The sequence below is a fragment of the Heptranchias perlo genome, chromosome 42 (assembly GCF_035084215.1).
Source record: "Heptranchias perlo isolate sHepPer1 chromosome 42, sHepPer1.hap1, whole genome shotgun sequence".
NCBI classification, from domain to species: Eukaryota; Metazoa; Chordata; class Chondrichthyes; order Hexanchiformes; family Hexanchidae; genus Heptranchias; species Heptranchias perlo.
Window position 1 is genome coordinate 10,169,616 of NC_090366.1, and position 14,849 is coordinate 10,184,464.

Consider the following 14,849-nt stretch of genomic DNA (forward strand, 5'->3'; position numbering starts at 1 on the left):
GACAATATAAACTAGAGGGCACAACTCTAAAAGGGGTGCAGGAACAGAGAGATCTGGGGTATTTGTGCACAAATCGCTGAAGGTGGCAGGGCAGGTTGAGAAAGTGGTTAAAAAAGCATACGGGATCCTGGGCTTTATAAATAGAGACATAGAGTACAAAAGTATGGAAGTCATGATGAACCTTTATAAAACACTGGTTCGGCCACAACTGGAGCATTGTGTCCAGTTCTGGGCACCGCACTTTAGGAAAGATGTGAAGGCCTTAGAGAGGGTGCAGAAGAGATTTACTAGAATGATTCCAGGGATGAGAGACTTTAGTTACATGGATAGACTGGAGAAGCTGGGGTTGTTCTCCTTGGAACAGAGATGGTTGCGAGGAGATTTGATCGAGGTGTTCAAAATCATGAGGGGTCTAGACAGAGTAGATAGAGAGAAACTGTTCCCATTGGCGGAAGGGTCAAGAACCAGAGGACATAGATTTAAGGTGATTGGCAAAAGAACCAAAGGTGACATGAGGAAAAACTATTTACACAGCGAATGGTTAGGATCTGGAATGCACTGCCCGAGGGGGTGGTGGAGGCAGATTCAATCATGGCCTTCAAAAGGGAACTGGATAAGTACTTGAAAGGAAAAAATTTGCAGGGCTACAGGGAAAGGGCGGGGGAGTGGGACTGGCTGGATTGCTCTTGCATAGAGCTGGCACGGATTCAATGGTCTGAATGGCCTCCTTCCATGCTGTAACCTTTCTATGATTCAATGATTTCATAATCACACAAAAGCCCAGTGACCCACCTTGAGATTGAGTGGAAGGTTGAGAATTGGGTTGAGAATCCACCCATGGTTACCTTTATATGGCAAAAGGTGACCAATTTATGATATCAACAACAAACTATTTGCTAAGTGACTGTTGCATAGTTTCATCTTGCTTGTGCAACAGTGATTTATGCAATCATAATGCTATGTTTTCTGGCTCCAACTCCTCTCTAGACATCAGGCAGAATTACTTCAGTGGGGCGAGAGAGGAGCTGAAACATCTCCAGATCGAAGAGCTGTCTCCTGGTTCTACTTTAGCGGGGTTTTAAGGGGACCCCTGACCTCCGCAATGCTACGCAGACGATGTCAATTGGCGACGGACATTGTGTTCATGTTAGCAGGTAAATTCTTGGACTCGGATTCGACAGCTTCTTGGGAGAGAACAGAGTTTCGAAACCTGCTCACACTCTCGCTAGTGATCTGTCAGCTCGACCCGAGCTACAAGGTTTCATGTCTTGCTTTCCCTTTCACTTTATTTCATCGATAACTTTACTTCCGTGGAATTTGTGCTCGTTTGGGTGAGGGATGTTTTGCGCTGGGAGGATGCACCTGGCAGTGGGATTCGAATCAGGCTTCTCCACACAGGGGGGACGAAACCTTGTCAATTTTATCCCGTCGGAGGGTACAATAATGTTTCTTTGCAGGCATAAACGAAAGACGTTTGGTACCCTAATGTCACAGATGCTGACAGACTCTCATGGACTGTGTGATCTGATTGAGTGGTGGGATAGGCTCGAGGGGCTGAATGGCCGACTCCCCTTTCTATTTTCCTTACAGCCACAAGAGACAGGTTGGTACCCTTTCATCCATTTGTGCTCGCTGACCTACATTGGCTCCCGGTCCAGCAATGCCTCGATTTTAAAATTCTCATCCTTGTTTTCAAATCCCTCCATTGGCCCTCGCCCCCCCTCCCTATCTCTGTGACCTCCTCCAGCCCCCACAACGCTCCGAGATCTCTGCGCTCCTCCAATTCTGGCCTCCTGCGCATCCCCCGATTTCCATCGCTCCACCATTGGCGGCCGTGCCTTCAGCTGCCTGGGCCCTAAGCTCTGGAATTCCCTCCCTAAACCTCTCCGTCTCTCTCTCTCCTCCTTTAAGACGCTCCTTAAAACCTACCTCTTTGACCAAGCTTTTGGTCACCTGTCCTAATATCTCCTTATGTGGCTCGGTGTCAAATTTTGTCTGATAATCGCTCCTGTGAAGCACCTTGGGACGTTTTACTACGTTAAAGGTGCTATATAAATGCAAGTTGTTTTTATTTACCAAATCAAAGACGGATGTCGTAGGAGCTACTTACCCCTTGAGTACAGTAACGGGAGGTCATGATTCTGTCACAGAAGGATCAGGAAGACTTAATTATCTAATGCTTTTCATGATCTCAGGACGTCCCAAAGTGCTTTACAGCCAATGAAGTACTTTTGAAGTGCGTTCACTGTTGTAATGTAGGGAACGTGGCAGCCAATTTTCGCACAGCAAGATCCCACAAACAGCAATGTGATAATGAGCAGATAATCTGTTTTAGTGGTGTTGGTTGAGGGATAAATGTTGGCCAAGACACCGAGGGAGAACTCCCCGCTGCTCTTCTTCAAAATAGCGACCATGGCATCTTTCACATCCATCTGAGAGGGGCAGACGGGGCCTCGGTTTAACGTCTCATCCGAAAGACGGCACCTCCGACAGCGCAGCACTCCCCCAGTACTGGCACTGGGAGTGTCGGCCTGGATTCTGGGCTCAAGTCTCTGGAGTGGGGGCTCGAACCCACAAACTTGTAACGTCAAAGAGGTGAGAGGGCTACCCTCTGAGACACGGCTAATGCAGGTCTAGTGCTCAGATCCAGGGCAAGTTGTGAAGATGAATTCAGTTAACATCTGGTGTGATTTCCGGTTCGGCAATGGGGAAAAATGTGACCACGGAAGGTTCCGGATGGCTGTAAAAAAAAAACGATCATTGATATCTTTTGCAGGAATTTCATAGAAGAATTGATAGATTTGATAGAATTGTTTGAAATCATGACGGGTTTAGATAAAGTAAATAAAGAGAAACTGCTCCCATTGGCGGAAGGGTCGCGAACCAGAGGACGCAGATTTAAGGTGATTGGCTAAAGAACCAAAGGCGACATGAGGAAAAACTTTTTTACGCAGCGAGTTGTTATGATCTGGAATGCGCTGCCTGAAAGGGCGGTGGAAGCAGATTCAATCGCGGCTTGCAGAAAGGAATTGGATAAATAATTGAAGGGAAAAAATTTGCGGGGCTACGGGGAACGAGCGGGGGGTGTGTGGGACTAACTGGATTGCTCTTACAAAGAGCCGGCACGGGCTCGATGGGCCGAATGGCCTGTTTCTCTGCTGTGACGATTCCGTGATTCTATTCTAAGATGATGGCGGCAATTTTAAGTTTTGTTGCCGAGCGGTATAACGGGTGGCAGCGAATCAGCTGCTCGTTTTACACCTTGGTCAATGGATGGGGAAAAGCAGGAGGCCAATTCGCTGTCACCTATTAATCTGCCCGGCGATACAACTCCCCCCCACCACCCCGCCGACCCCCCGCTGTGTCGCTGTCGGACTGGCACAGGGAAGGGAGACTGTGCCCCTCACCCAGTGTGGCCTGGGGGCAGGGAGGGGGCAAAATTCAACTTGGACAAGGGTGTAAAATGGGCAGTAGCGATAGCCCTCCCTCCATTATACACCCGTGAGAATGAGAATTGGGTGGGGGGTTTGGTGGGGGTGGAGGAGAGGGGAATGCGCGGGGGTGGCGAGGAGGTGGGAGTGGGGGTATGGTTGTTGGGGAGATGGGGTGGAGGGGAATGGGTGGGGGTGGTGAGGGGGTGGGCGTTGGTGGGAATGAGGTGGAGGGAGATGCGCGGCGGTGGTGAGGGGTTGGGTATGGTGGGGGTAGAGGGGTAATCTCCTACTGCCCATATTGTGCCCCCATCGAATCTGAATTTAACCCCCCCCCCTCCGACTCCCAACTCCACACCACGTGGGTGACACTTAGGGGGTGAAATTCGACTGGGGCGGCATCGCAAAAAGGGCGGTAGCCAATCGGCCTTCAAATTTACACCGGTCCAATTCAAGTTAACAGAAGGGAATATTTGGCGGAGTGCAAAACAAGAGGCCGATTGGCAGTCACCCATTTTACATGGCATCCAAAGACCAAGTTCACCCCCTTTAATGCCCTCAGGATGACCAGGAATGGGCGTTAATGCTGAATTACTGCACACCTCAAAAAAAATTTTTTTTTAAATAAAAAGACTGAAACAACCCTCGTTAACAATACCAATTGTTTCATTTCCCCTCCAGGTATGGTGGGATGCATACAGGTAGAATTAAGAGACAATCAGGTCCACGGATTAATCGGACGCTCGCTCCATCTAGATGCTCGGTACATCATGGGGACCTGGCATGACATCCACAGTGTGACCTGGAAGGTGCAGAGAGCTAGCTCGCTCAGGATATTCCAGTACGTGATGGAGACCAGCAAAATGTACCTGTCCCCGGCCTACAAGGGAAGGGTTCAGTTCCACAGGGAAAACGGATCCTTGACCCTTTACAGTTTCAAAGCCCAGGATGAGGGGATGTACCGCATCATCGTGACCGACAATGAGGGCTCTGAACATTCAGCGTCCATCCAGGTGCTGGTGTATGGTGAGTTGGGATCTTGCTGTGCCTTTATCTCCGCCCCTCAGACAGTCTGCTCCCTGCTCTGTATAAATATTGCTCTCACTGTGTGTTTCTATCGGACTCTCACACAGCCTGTGCCCAGTTCTTTCTAATATTCTCGGACTGTGTCCTGCAACCTTAACCTCTCGCCAGCTACCAGTATCGCCCTGTGCCTGTCATTCGTCCATTGAACTGCCCAAATCGCATTTAAAGGACGAACTCAGTAACTGAGACTGGTCGCCATCTAGCGGTTGCATCTTGAGCTGCAGTTTTTCTGTATATGGTGCAATTGTGCATATTTATGCCAGCAAGTACTGATATCCTTTGGGGTTGCTATGCATGAGGGCAGTTGGGATTTCTCGTGGTTTTGCTGCTGCATTCGGGAGTCATACTGCAGCTCGTGCAATGTCAAAGTGTCTGTTTGGGTCTCGCACAAGTTGGCATCGAGCATCTGAACGCCCTGCCATCTTAAAACTACTTTCATTTATATAGCGCTTTTAACGTAGTAAAACATCCCAAGGCGCGTCCCAGGAGCGATTATCAGACAGAATGCGACACCGAACCACATAAGGAGATATTAGGACAGGTGACCAAAAGCTTGGTCAAAGAGGTAGGTTTTAAGGAGAGTCTTGAAGGAGGAGAGAGAGGTGGAGTGGGGAGAGGTTTCGGGAGGGAATTCCAGAGCTTAGGGCCCAGGCAGCTGAAGGCACGGCCGCCAATGGTGGAGCGATGGAAATCGGGGGATGGGCCAGAATTGGAGGAGCGCAGAGATCTCGGAGGGTTGGAGGAGGTTACAGAGATAGGGAGGTGGGCGAGGGCCTTGGAGGGATTTGAACACGAGGATGCGAATTTTAAAATCGAGGCATTGCCGGACCGGGAGCCAATGTAGGTCAGCGAGCACAGCGGGGTGATGGGTGAACGGGACTCGGTGCGAGTTAGGATACGGGGGGGCCGCAGAGCTTTGGATGAGGTAATTTAATGGAGGGTGGATGATTGTAGGCCGGCCAGGAGAGCATTCTAGCTTCACCCTGTTATCGCAATGGACAGTAACAGCTGTAAATTTTCTTCCTCCTTATACGGCAGAGCAGGTTTCGAGGCCTGTCATTGCAACATTTCAAACGTCCACCAACATGATTCTGTCGTGCTTGGCAAGAAATGGGACTGAGCAGAGTTATCGCTGGTTCAAGGACGGTGAGAGGCTGCCCGAAAAAGATCAGTCTGCAGTGTCAGAGGACGGCCGCAATCTTACTCTCTTGTCACTGGGGACGGCATTTTGCGGAGTTTACACCTGTTTGGTGAGAAACCAGCTCAGTGCTGAATCAGTGAACCGATCTATAACAGGTGGGGAGCGTTTTTTTTCACAATGTTATTTATCGTGACTGAAAAAAGATTTTTAACAATGTTTTACGTCGTTATAGACTGGGAGGTCTCAGCGGACATCTTTCTGAGTTATCGATCGAGAGGATTTAAAACCGGGTTGTCGAATTACTGAAGTGGCCGCAGATAGAAAATATACATGAGGCGAAAATTGAGTTTTGAGGCTTCCTCAGGGAACGTTATCTGGTGATCAAACGATTGAGGGCCATTGTCAGCTGCGGCATTCTGATGTTAGACAGTTTGTGTGTTTAAATCCCACTCCCGAGGCTTGAGCACAATAAAGCTGGGTTGTCACTCCCAGTGCAGTACTGAGGGAGTGCTGCACTGTTGGGGAGGTGATGTCTTTTGGATGAGACATTAAACCGAGGCCCTGTCTGCCCTCTCGGGTGGATGTAGACGATCCCATGGCGCTATTTGAAGAAGAGCAGGGGGAGTTGTCCTGGTCAATATTAATCCTTCAACCAATATCATTAAAAACAGATCATTTGGTGGGATCTTGCTCTGCGCAAGAGTTACAACCTTGACTACTTCATTGGCTGCAAAGCACTTTGGGACATCCTGAGGCCTTGAAAGGCACTATAAAAATGCAAGTTCTTTCTTTTAAATTGCAGGCCTCCAAACACAGATGGATTACAAATCCCTAAACCCTTGTCACTATAACTCCAAATGCAGGCCCTCAGATGTCATGAACTGGATTATAATTGTTAACAAAAATGACACATGCCCGAGAAGGGGTACAGTGCAGTTTCACCAGCATCCAGGATGACACCGGGGCTGAAAGGGTTAAATTATGAGGACAGGATTCATAAACTCGGCTTGTAGTCCCTTGGGTATGGAAGGTTGAGGTGTGATCTGATCAAGGTGATTAAAATTATTTGATACAGAGAAACTATTTCCTCTGGTGGGGGGAGTCCAGAACGAGGGGGCAGAACATTAAAATTTAGAGCCAGGCCGTCCAGGAGGGAAATCAAAGGGGAGTGGAAATCTGGAACTTGCTCCCCCCAAAAAGTTGCTGAAGCTGGGGGTCAATTGGAGCTTTGAAGACCAAGATCCATAATCAACTTGCATTTATATAGCGCCTTTAACGTAGTAAAACGTCCCAAGGCGCGTCCCAGGAGCGATTATCAGACAAAATTTGACACCGGGCAACACAAGGAGATATTAGGACAGGTGACCAAAAGCTCGGTCAAAGAGGTAGGTTTTAAGGTGCGTCTTGAAGGAGGAGAGAGAGGAGGAGAGGTTTAGGGAGGGAATTCCAGAGCTTAGGGCCTAGACGGCTGAAGGCACGGCCGCCAATGGTGGTGTGAAGGAAGCACCCGACCATTGGCTGCCATGAAGGGTGAGGGGCGCACAAGAAACCAGAACTGGAGGAGCGCAGAGATCTCGGAGGGTTGTAGGGCTGAAGGAGGTTACAGAGATAGGGAGGGGGGAGGCCCCTGGAGGGATTTAAAATCGAGGCTTTGCCGGACCGGGAGCCAATGTAGGTCAGCCAGCAACAGCGGTGACGGGTAAACGAGTTAGGTGCGAGTTAGGAGAGATTTTTGTTAGGTAAAGTTATCAAGGGATATGGAGCAAAGACGGGAAAATGGAGTTGAGATTAGCCATGGTCTAGTTGAATAGCGGAACAGGCTCGAGGGGCTGAATGGCCTCCTCCTGGTCCTATGTCAGAAACTGAATATTAATGCAGCCTGACTGGTCGTTTCCTGATCCCTGTGAATCTCGGTGGAATTTCTCATTTTTGTCACTTCTTTAAATGTCATCAGATAAAACGTTGAGTTTTATTTTCCTTTCAAATCGTCCTGATTGGGTAAATTCTTGAAGGGGAAACATTTTCAGGTCTGCGGGGAAAGAGCAGGGGAGTGGGACTGAGTGGGTAGCTCTTTCAAGGAGCCAGCACTGGCATGATGGGCCGAATGGCCTCCTTCTGTGCTGTCAGATTCTACGGCTCCATGATTGGAGACCTGAGCATCACAGAGGAGCCTGACTCTGTACTCGCCCAATGCCCACTCTTCACGGCTGGGGTCCTGAATCATCCCCTCCTTTGCTCAGTGGAGCACTCCTTCCCAAGCCCTCACCCCAAACCTTCTGCACTGTATGGTTCAGTCCCATCCAAGTGGACTTTAGTCGATGAACAAAAACGGGGGAGCAGTGGGGGGGGTTAGGGGAATGGAGGACTCAACTTCTGGGTCTGTTGTAAGACAGAAAGACGGGTTAACAAAGTCAGAAAAATGCAAACAAAGTACTGGGGTTCAGTTCCAGAGGAACAGAATCGAAAACCAGAGAAGTTATGTTAAACTTGTATCGAACCTTGGTTAGACCGCACTTGGAGCACTGTGAACAGTTCTGGTCTCCGTATTATAAAAGGGATATAGAGGCACTGGAGAAGGTGCAAGAACGATTTACGAGGACGATACCAGGACTGAGAGGTTATAACTACCAGGAAAGATTGAACAGGCTGGGGCTCTTTTCTCTAGAAAAGAGAAGACTGAGGGGTGACCTGATAGAGGTTTTTAAAATTATGAAGGGGTTCGATAGGGTAGACGTAGAGAAGATGTTTCCACTTGTGGGGGAGACCAGAACTAGGGGGCCATAAATATAAGATAGTCACTAATAAATCCAATCGGGAATTCAGGAGAAACTTCTTTACCCAGAGAGTGGTGAGAATGTGGAACTCGCTCCCACAAGGAGTAGTTGAGACGATTAGCATCGATGTATTTAAGGGGAAGCTGGATAAACACATGAGGGAGAAAGGAATAGAAGGTTTTGTTGACAGGGTGAGATGAAGTAGGGAGGAGGCTCGTGTGGAGCATAAAGACCGGCCATGGACCAGATGGGCCGAATGGCTTGTTTTTGTGCTGTAAATTCTATGAAGTGAAAGGTTCAACCCTTTACATTGGCCTCATCAGCTCTTAAATAATGTAATCCAGTCACTCACATTGGGGGTTGTCACATCTTCTACCCCCCCGACCTCATTCTTTACCAGGATTTTAACACTGTCGATCTCTTCCCCTTCCTCAGTCTTCCCCTCCTCCGAAAAACGAAGGGTTTGTAAACCCAAGCTTGTGCTCATCCAATCATCAATTCTTCATTTACCTCTCGTGCTGATGGCCCCCGCCTCACATACATTCCTCAATAATGTTCGAAACGCACAACCAATTGACAATTTAAACCAATTCCCACTGATGAAGGTGATTAACTTATTTTGTTTATTTCTGATCATTTCTTTTTTGTTCCGTGTTTCTGCGTTGAGATGTTTCGAGAAATGGTTACAAAGTATTACATAGAATGTACAGCAGAGAAGCAGGCCATTCGGCCCTGTTGGTCCATGCTGGTTTTTATGCTCCACACGAGCCTCCTCCCTCCCTCCAACAACAACTGCAACTTGCATTTATATAGTGCCTTTAACCTCCCAAGGCGCTTCACAGGAGCGATTATCAAACAAAATTTGACACCGAGCCACATAAGGAGATATTAGGACAGGTGACCAAAAAGCTTGGTCAAAGAGGTAGGCTTTAAGGAGCATCTTAGAGGAGAGAGAGGCGGAGAGGTTTAGGGAGGGAATTCCAGAGCTTAGGGCCTAGGCGGCTGAAGGCACGGCCGCCAATGGTGGAGCGATTAAAATCGGGGATGCGCAAGAGGCCAGAATTGCAGGAACGCAGGGATCTCAGAGGGTCGTAGGGGCTGGAGGAGGATACCCTATCTGCATATCCTTCTATTCTTTTCCCCCTCATGTGTTTATCTAGCTTCCCATTGCATGCTATTCGCCTCAACCACTCCATGTGCTAGCGAGTTCCACATTCTCACCATTCTCTGGGTGAAGAAATTTCTCCTGAATTCCCTATTGGATTTGTTTAGTGACTATCTTATATTTATGGCCGCTAGTTTTGGACTCCCATTCAGAGCATGAACTTCTAAAGGTGCGTCTACTCTTATCGTTTCAGAGTACGATGGGGTCCTTGCTTGCAGAGAGCCACCCAAAGCACTGGGAAAAAACCTTCACATATCCCTTATTGCAGTTGGGATTATTGTTGCCTTGTTGCTCGCCATCTGTATTTATGTGAAGGTGAGTATTGACACACAGAACTTTGCACATAGAAAAATTATAATCTTTGTAAAGATGAGATAACTCAGAGATCTGGGAATCTCTGAGACAATCAATGTCTTATTAATAGAAGCTAACCTGTCCCCATGTGCATCACTTGGTAAACCTGCTGCCCAGGGGAGTACTGAGACATACAGACCTCAAGATCAATTGTATGCCCTGACTCAGTGGGCAACACTCACGAGTCAGAAGGTCGTGGGTTCGAGCCCCACACCAGAGACTTGAGCCCATAATCCAGGCCGACACTCCCCAGTGCCAGTACTGAGGGAGTGCTGCGCTGTCGGAGGTGCCGTCTTTCAGATGAGACGTTAAACCGAGGCCCCGTCTGCCCCTCTCAGTTGGACGTAAATGATCCCGTGGCCACTATTTCGTAGAAGAGCAGGGGGAGTTCTCCCTGGTGTCCTGGGGCCAATAATTATCCCTCAACCAACATCACTGAAACAGGTTATTTATCTGATTGCTGTTTGTGGGATCTTGCTGTGCGCAAATTGGCAGTCATGCGTTCCCCACATTACAACAGTGACCACACTTCAAAAAGTACTTCATTGGCTGGAAAGTGCTTTGGGACGCCCTGAGGTCATGAAAGGCGCTATATAAATGCAAGTTCTTTCTATAATTCCCACAAAGTAGCTCATCTCAGCCAGAATGGTAGTGGAGTTATCACTCCCAACATCTGGGCTAATAATGGTAAAATTGGCCAAGATTTCCACTCCTGACCCACATCCAGTGACTCCTGATGCGTGAACATAGAATGTGAATAGGATCGGGATCAGTGCTGATTCTCCTCATCCAGCAATAGTCTGGGAACACTCACCATCGTTCCTTTGGGGAAGGAAACCTGCCGTCCTTACCCGGTCTGGGCCTACATGTGACTCCAGCCCCCACACCAACGTGGTTGACTCCGAACTGCCCTCTGAAGACCTAGCACGCCACTACTTGGATGAAACAAACCACAGCCAGCAGTTCAAGAAGGAGGCCCACCATAAGACCATAAGAGATAGGAGCAGGAGTAGGCCATTCGGCCCCTCGAGCCTGCTCCGCCACTTAATGAGATCATGGCTGATCTCATTTTTACCTCAACTCCACTTTCCCGCCCTTTCCCCATATCCTTTGACTCCCTCGCTGATCAAAAATCTGTCTAACTCAGCCTTGAATGTATGCAATGACTCGGCCTCCACAGCTTTTTGGGATAATGAATTCCAAAGATTCACGACCCTCTGGGAGAAAAATTTCCTCCTCATTTCCGTCTTAAACGGGCGACCCCTTATTCTGAGACCTTCTCAGGGCAATGAGAGATGGGCAATAAATGGTGGCCTTGCCAGTGAAGCCCACATAAAAAAAAATTGTAACAGCCCTGTTAAGGGCGTGGGAATTACATTTGCCGATCTATGTTTCCAATTGAAACCTCCCATCCGGTTCCTTGTTGAGATCCTGGAACTCTCGTTCCTCTAGTGCCAGCCCCAATAGGGATCATCCGGTTCTATTTACAACCTGCCATGAGTTTCTGTTCCACAATTTCACCACCTCTTCCTAAAAAATGTGTCCGATCACATCCTCGGTTAGTTGAAGGTTTCCTAGTTGCATGGCGCCTATGGCATTGGAACCCTGGCCAGAACATGGACTTAGACCTGTTCATCGCCTCTCAAATATCTCAAAGGGCTGCACATACAATGAATTCAAGTGTGCAAGATCCCATAAAGAACAACGAATGACCAGCGAATCTGCTTTTGCTGGGTCTTGGTTATCACGGAATCGTACAGCACAGAAGGAGGCCATTTGGCCCATCGTGCATGTGCCGGCCCTTTGAAAGACCTGTCCAATTAGTCCTGTAGCTCCTCGCTCTTTCCCCGTAGCCCTGCCTGTTTTTCTTTGCAAGTATTTATTCAGTCCCCTTTTGAAAGGTATTATCCGAATTTACTTCCACCGCCCTTTCAGGCAGTGCGTTCCAGATCATTGCAACTCGCTGCGTAAAAAATAATTCCCATCATCTCCCCCTCTGGTTCTTCTGCCTCGTCTCCCCTCTGGTTGAGGGAGGAATGTTGGTCAGGACCTCGGGAGAACTCTCCGCTCTTTCAGGAGATGAGGGGAGAAAAATGGAGAGGGAACAAAGAACATAAGAAATAGGAGCAGGAGTAGGCCACACGGCCCCTCGAGCCTGCTCCACCATTCAATCAGATCATGGCTGATCTTCGACCTCAACTCCACTTTCCCGCCCGATCCCCATATGCCTTCATTCCCTAAGAGTCCAAAAATCTATCGATCTCGGTCTTGAATATACTCAACGACTGAGCATCCACAGCCCTCTGGGGTAGAGAATTCCAAATATTCACGACCACCTGAGTGAAGAAATTCCACCTCATCTCAGTCCTAAATGTCCGACCTCTTATCCTGCGACCATGGCCCCTAGTTCTAGACTCTCCAGTCAGGGGAAACATCCTCTCAGCATCTACCCTGTCAAGCCCTCTTCGAATCTTATGTTTCAATTAAATCACCTCTCATTCTTCTAAACTCCAGAGAGCAGAGGCCCATCCTAATCAATCTTTCCTCATAGGACAAACCTCTCATCCCAGGAATCAATTTAGAATCATAGAATCATAGAAAGGTTACAGCACGGAAGGAGGCCATTCGGCCCATTGAGTCCACGCCGGCTCTATGCAAGAGCAATCCAGCTAGTCCCACTCCTCCACCCTATCCCCGTAGCCCTGCACTTTTTTTCATTTCAAGTACTTATCCAGTTCCCTTTTGAAGGCCATGATTGAATCTCCCTCCACCACCCCCATCGGGCAGTGCATTCCAGATCCCAACCAATCGCTGTGTAAAAAAGTTTTTCCTCATATCACCTTTGATTCTTTTGCCAATCACCTTAAATCTGTGCCCTCTGGTTCTTGACCCTTCCGCCAATGGGAACAATTTCTCTCTATCCACTCTGTCTAGACCCTTCATGATTTTGAGTACCTCTATCAAATCTCCTCTCAACCTTCTCTGTTCCAAGGAGAACAATCCCAGCTTCTCCAGTCTGTCCACGTAACTAAAGTCCCTCATCCCTGGAATCATTCTAATAAATCTCTTCTGCACCCTCTCTAAGGGCTTCACATCTTTCCTAAAGTGCGGTGCCCAGAACTGGACACAATACTCCAGTTGTGGCCGAACCAGTGTTTTTTCTTGAGATGAGGTGGAATTTCTTCACTCAGGTGGTCGTGAATATTTGGAATTCTCTAGCTTTTGTATTCTATGCCTATACTTCCTAGCTTTTGTATTCTATGCCTATATTTATAAAGCTCAGGATCCCTTATGCTTTTTTAACCACTTTCTCAACCTGCCTCAATCTAGTGAACCTTTGTTGCACTGCCTCTAAGGCAAGTATATCCTTCCTTAGGTAAGGAGACCAAAACTGTGCACCGTACTCCAGGTGAGGTCTCACCAAAGCCCTGCACAATTGCAGCAAGACATCCTTACACTTGTACTCCAACCCCCTTGCAATAAAGGCTGAGATACCATTTGCCTTCCTGATTGCTTGCTGTACCTGCATGTTAACTTTCAGTGTTTCGTGTGCAAGGACACCCAAACAAGGACCCTTCAAACAGTGAAATCAGATGGAGAGTTAGAAAATATGGATAACTTTAAAATACTAAAACCCCGGCAGTCGCTCCAAAGACTCTTGTGAGGAACACAACCCCCTGTGAGTCAATATTTTGGAATTCTCCATCTAAAACCGTTGTGGGAGAACATTCACCACACGGACTGCAGCGGTTCAAGAAGGCCCACCACCACCTTCTCAAGGGGCAACGAGGGACGGGCAATAAATGCCAGCCTTGCCAACAAAGCCCACATCCCCAGAACATACTCAGAATCAGATAGTCGAACAGTAAATTGATTAAAAGGGGTAGAAATTCAATTTGGCAGGTGGTACAAACCGGGCGGTCATCAGATTGTCCGCCTGTTATTCACCCGGTCAGATATTCAGTTCTGTTCTGCGGTGCATAACAGGCAGCAGATCCAACAACCACCTGTTCTGCATTGTGTCTCAAGTCAATAATCTAACCCTAACAGTCTTGCACTATTTATATTGTGCCCCCATCTCCCTTCCCTGGGTTGAGTTTTACCACATGCGTCAGTCAGAGGAATTGGAGAGGTAGCTGGGATATTACAATAGGGGGAGTATGTTATCACTCAGAGACAGGCTAACCTCCTTTGCCCCTTGTGCAGGTACGGGCAGCCCGAGCGAGAGGTCTCTAACCCCAAGAAGGACTGCGGTCAGACACGTCACCCCAGTGGGACACATTTTCTAACTGCGAGCCGCCGCCGAGCATCAGAAGATCAAACAGTATTACGCACTGACCGGTATCTTCTCACGTCTCAATGATACGACAAGGGACAAACAACAAGAGGGAAACAATACAGACGGGAGCAATGGAACGGAATACACTTGTTGAGGATTAGTTGAAGGGACATGTACATGGTGCAGACTGCAATACCACCATGTGTGCATCTCTCATGTACACAGGCACTGAAGATGGTGTACACACTGAAAACTCTAAATTATTATTGTTGGCATTGTATGTACAGATATATACATGTATGCATATCAGATATTTATTATATAGCAATAAATAGCAAATCTCCTGTGGCCTTTGTCACACTCGGAGGGCAAACTATTTCATAACAAGCGTGACAAGGAAAGTGTGACAGGAAGTGAGTGTGACAGCGACTGTGGTGTGGGTAGAGGTGAATGGGCAGGTGTTGCATGGCCGATGGTTGCATGAGGCAAACTGGAGGAAGGGTATCACCAAGGGGACCTCCCCTCCATGGTACTCTTGCTGCTCGCTGTAGGGTGTTGACTGGTGCTGCTTTGCTTCAGATTACCTCCGAACCAGCTCCCCCTATTCACCCCACAAAAT

At 48.1% G+C, this 14,849-nt stretch overlaps 1 protein-coding gene across 1 annotated transcript; it reads left to right on the top strand.

The window, feature by feature from the left end:
- Positions 1 to 1,024: 1,024 nt before the first annotated feature.
- Positions 1,025 to 14,571, top strand: LOC137306283 (hepatic and glial cell adhesion molecule-like). The gene is made up of 5 exons (XM_067975450.1): positions 1,025 to 1,154; positions 4,113 to 4,457; positions 5,556 to 5,813; positions 9,791 to 9,912; positions 14,158 to 14,571. Exons 1-5 carry the CDS (start codon positions 1,103 to 1,105, stop codon positions 14,185 to 14,187), a joined length of 807 nt encoding a protein of 268 aa, XP_067831551.1. The 5' UTR covers positions 1,025 to 1,102; the 3' UTR covers positions 14,188 to 14,571.
- Positions 14,572 to 14,849: the final 278 nt, after the last annotated feature.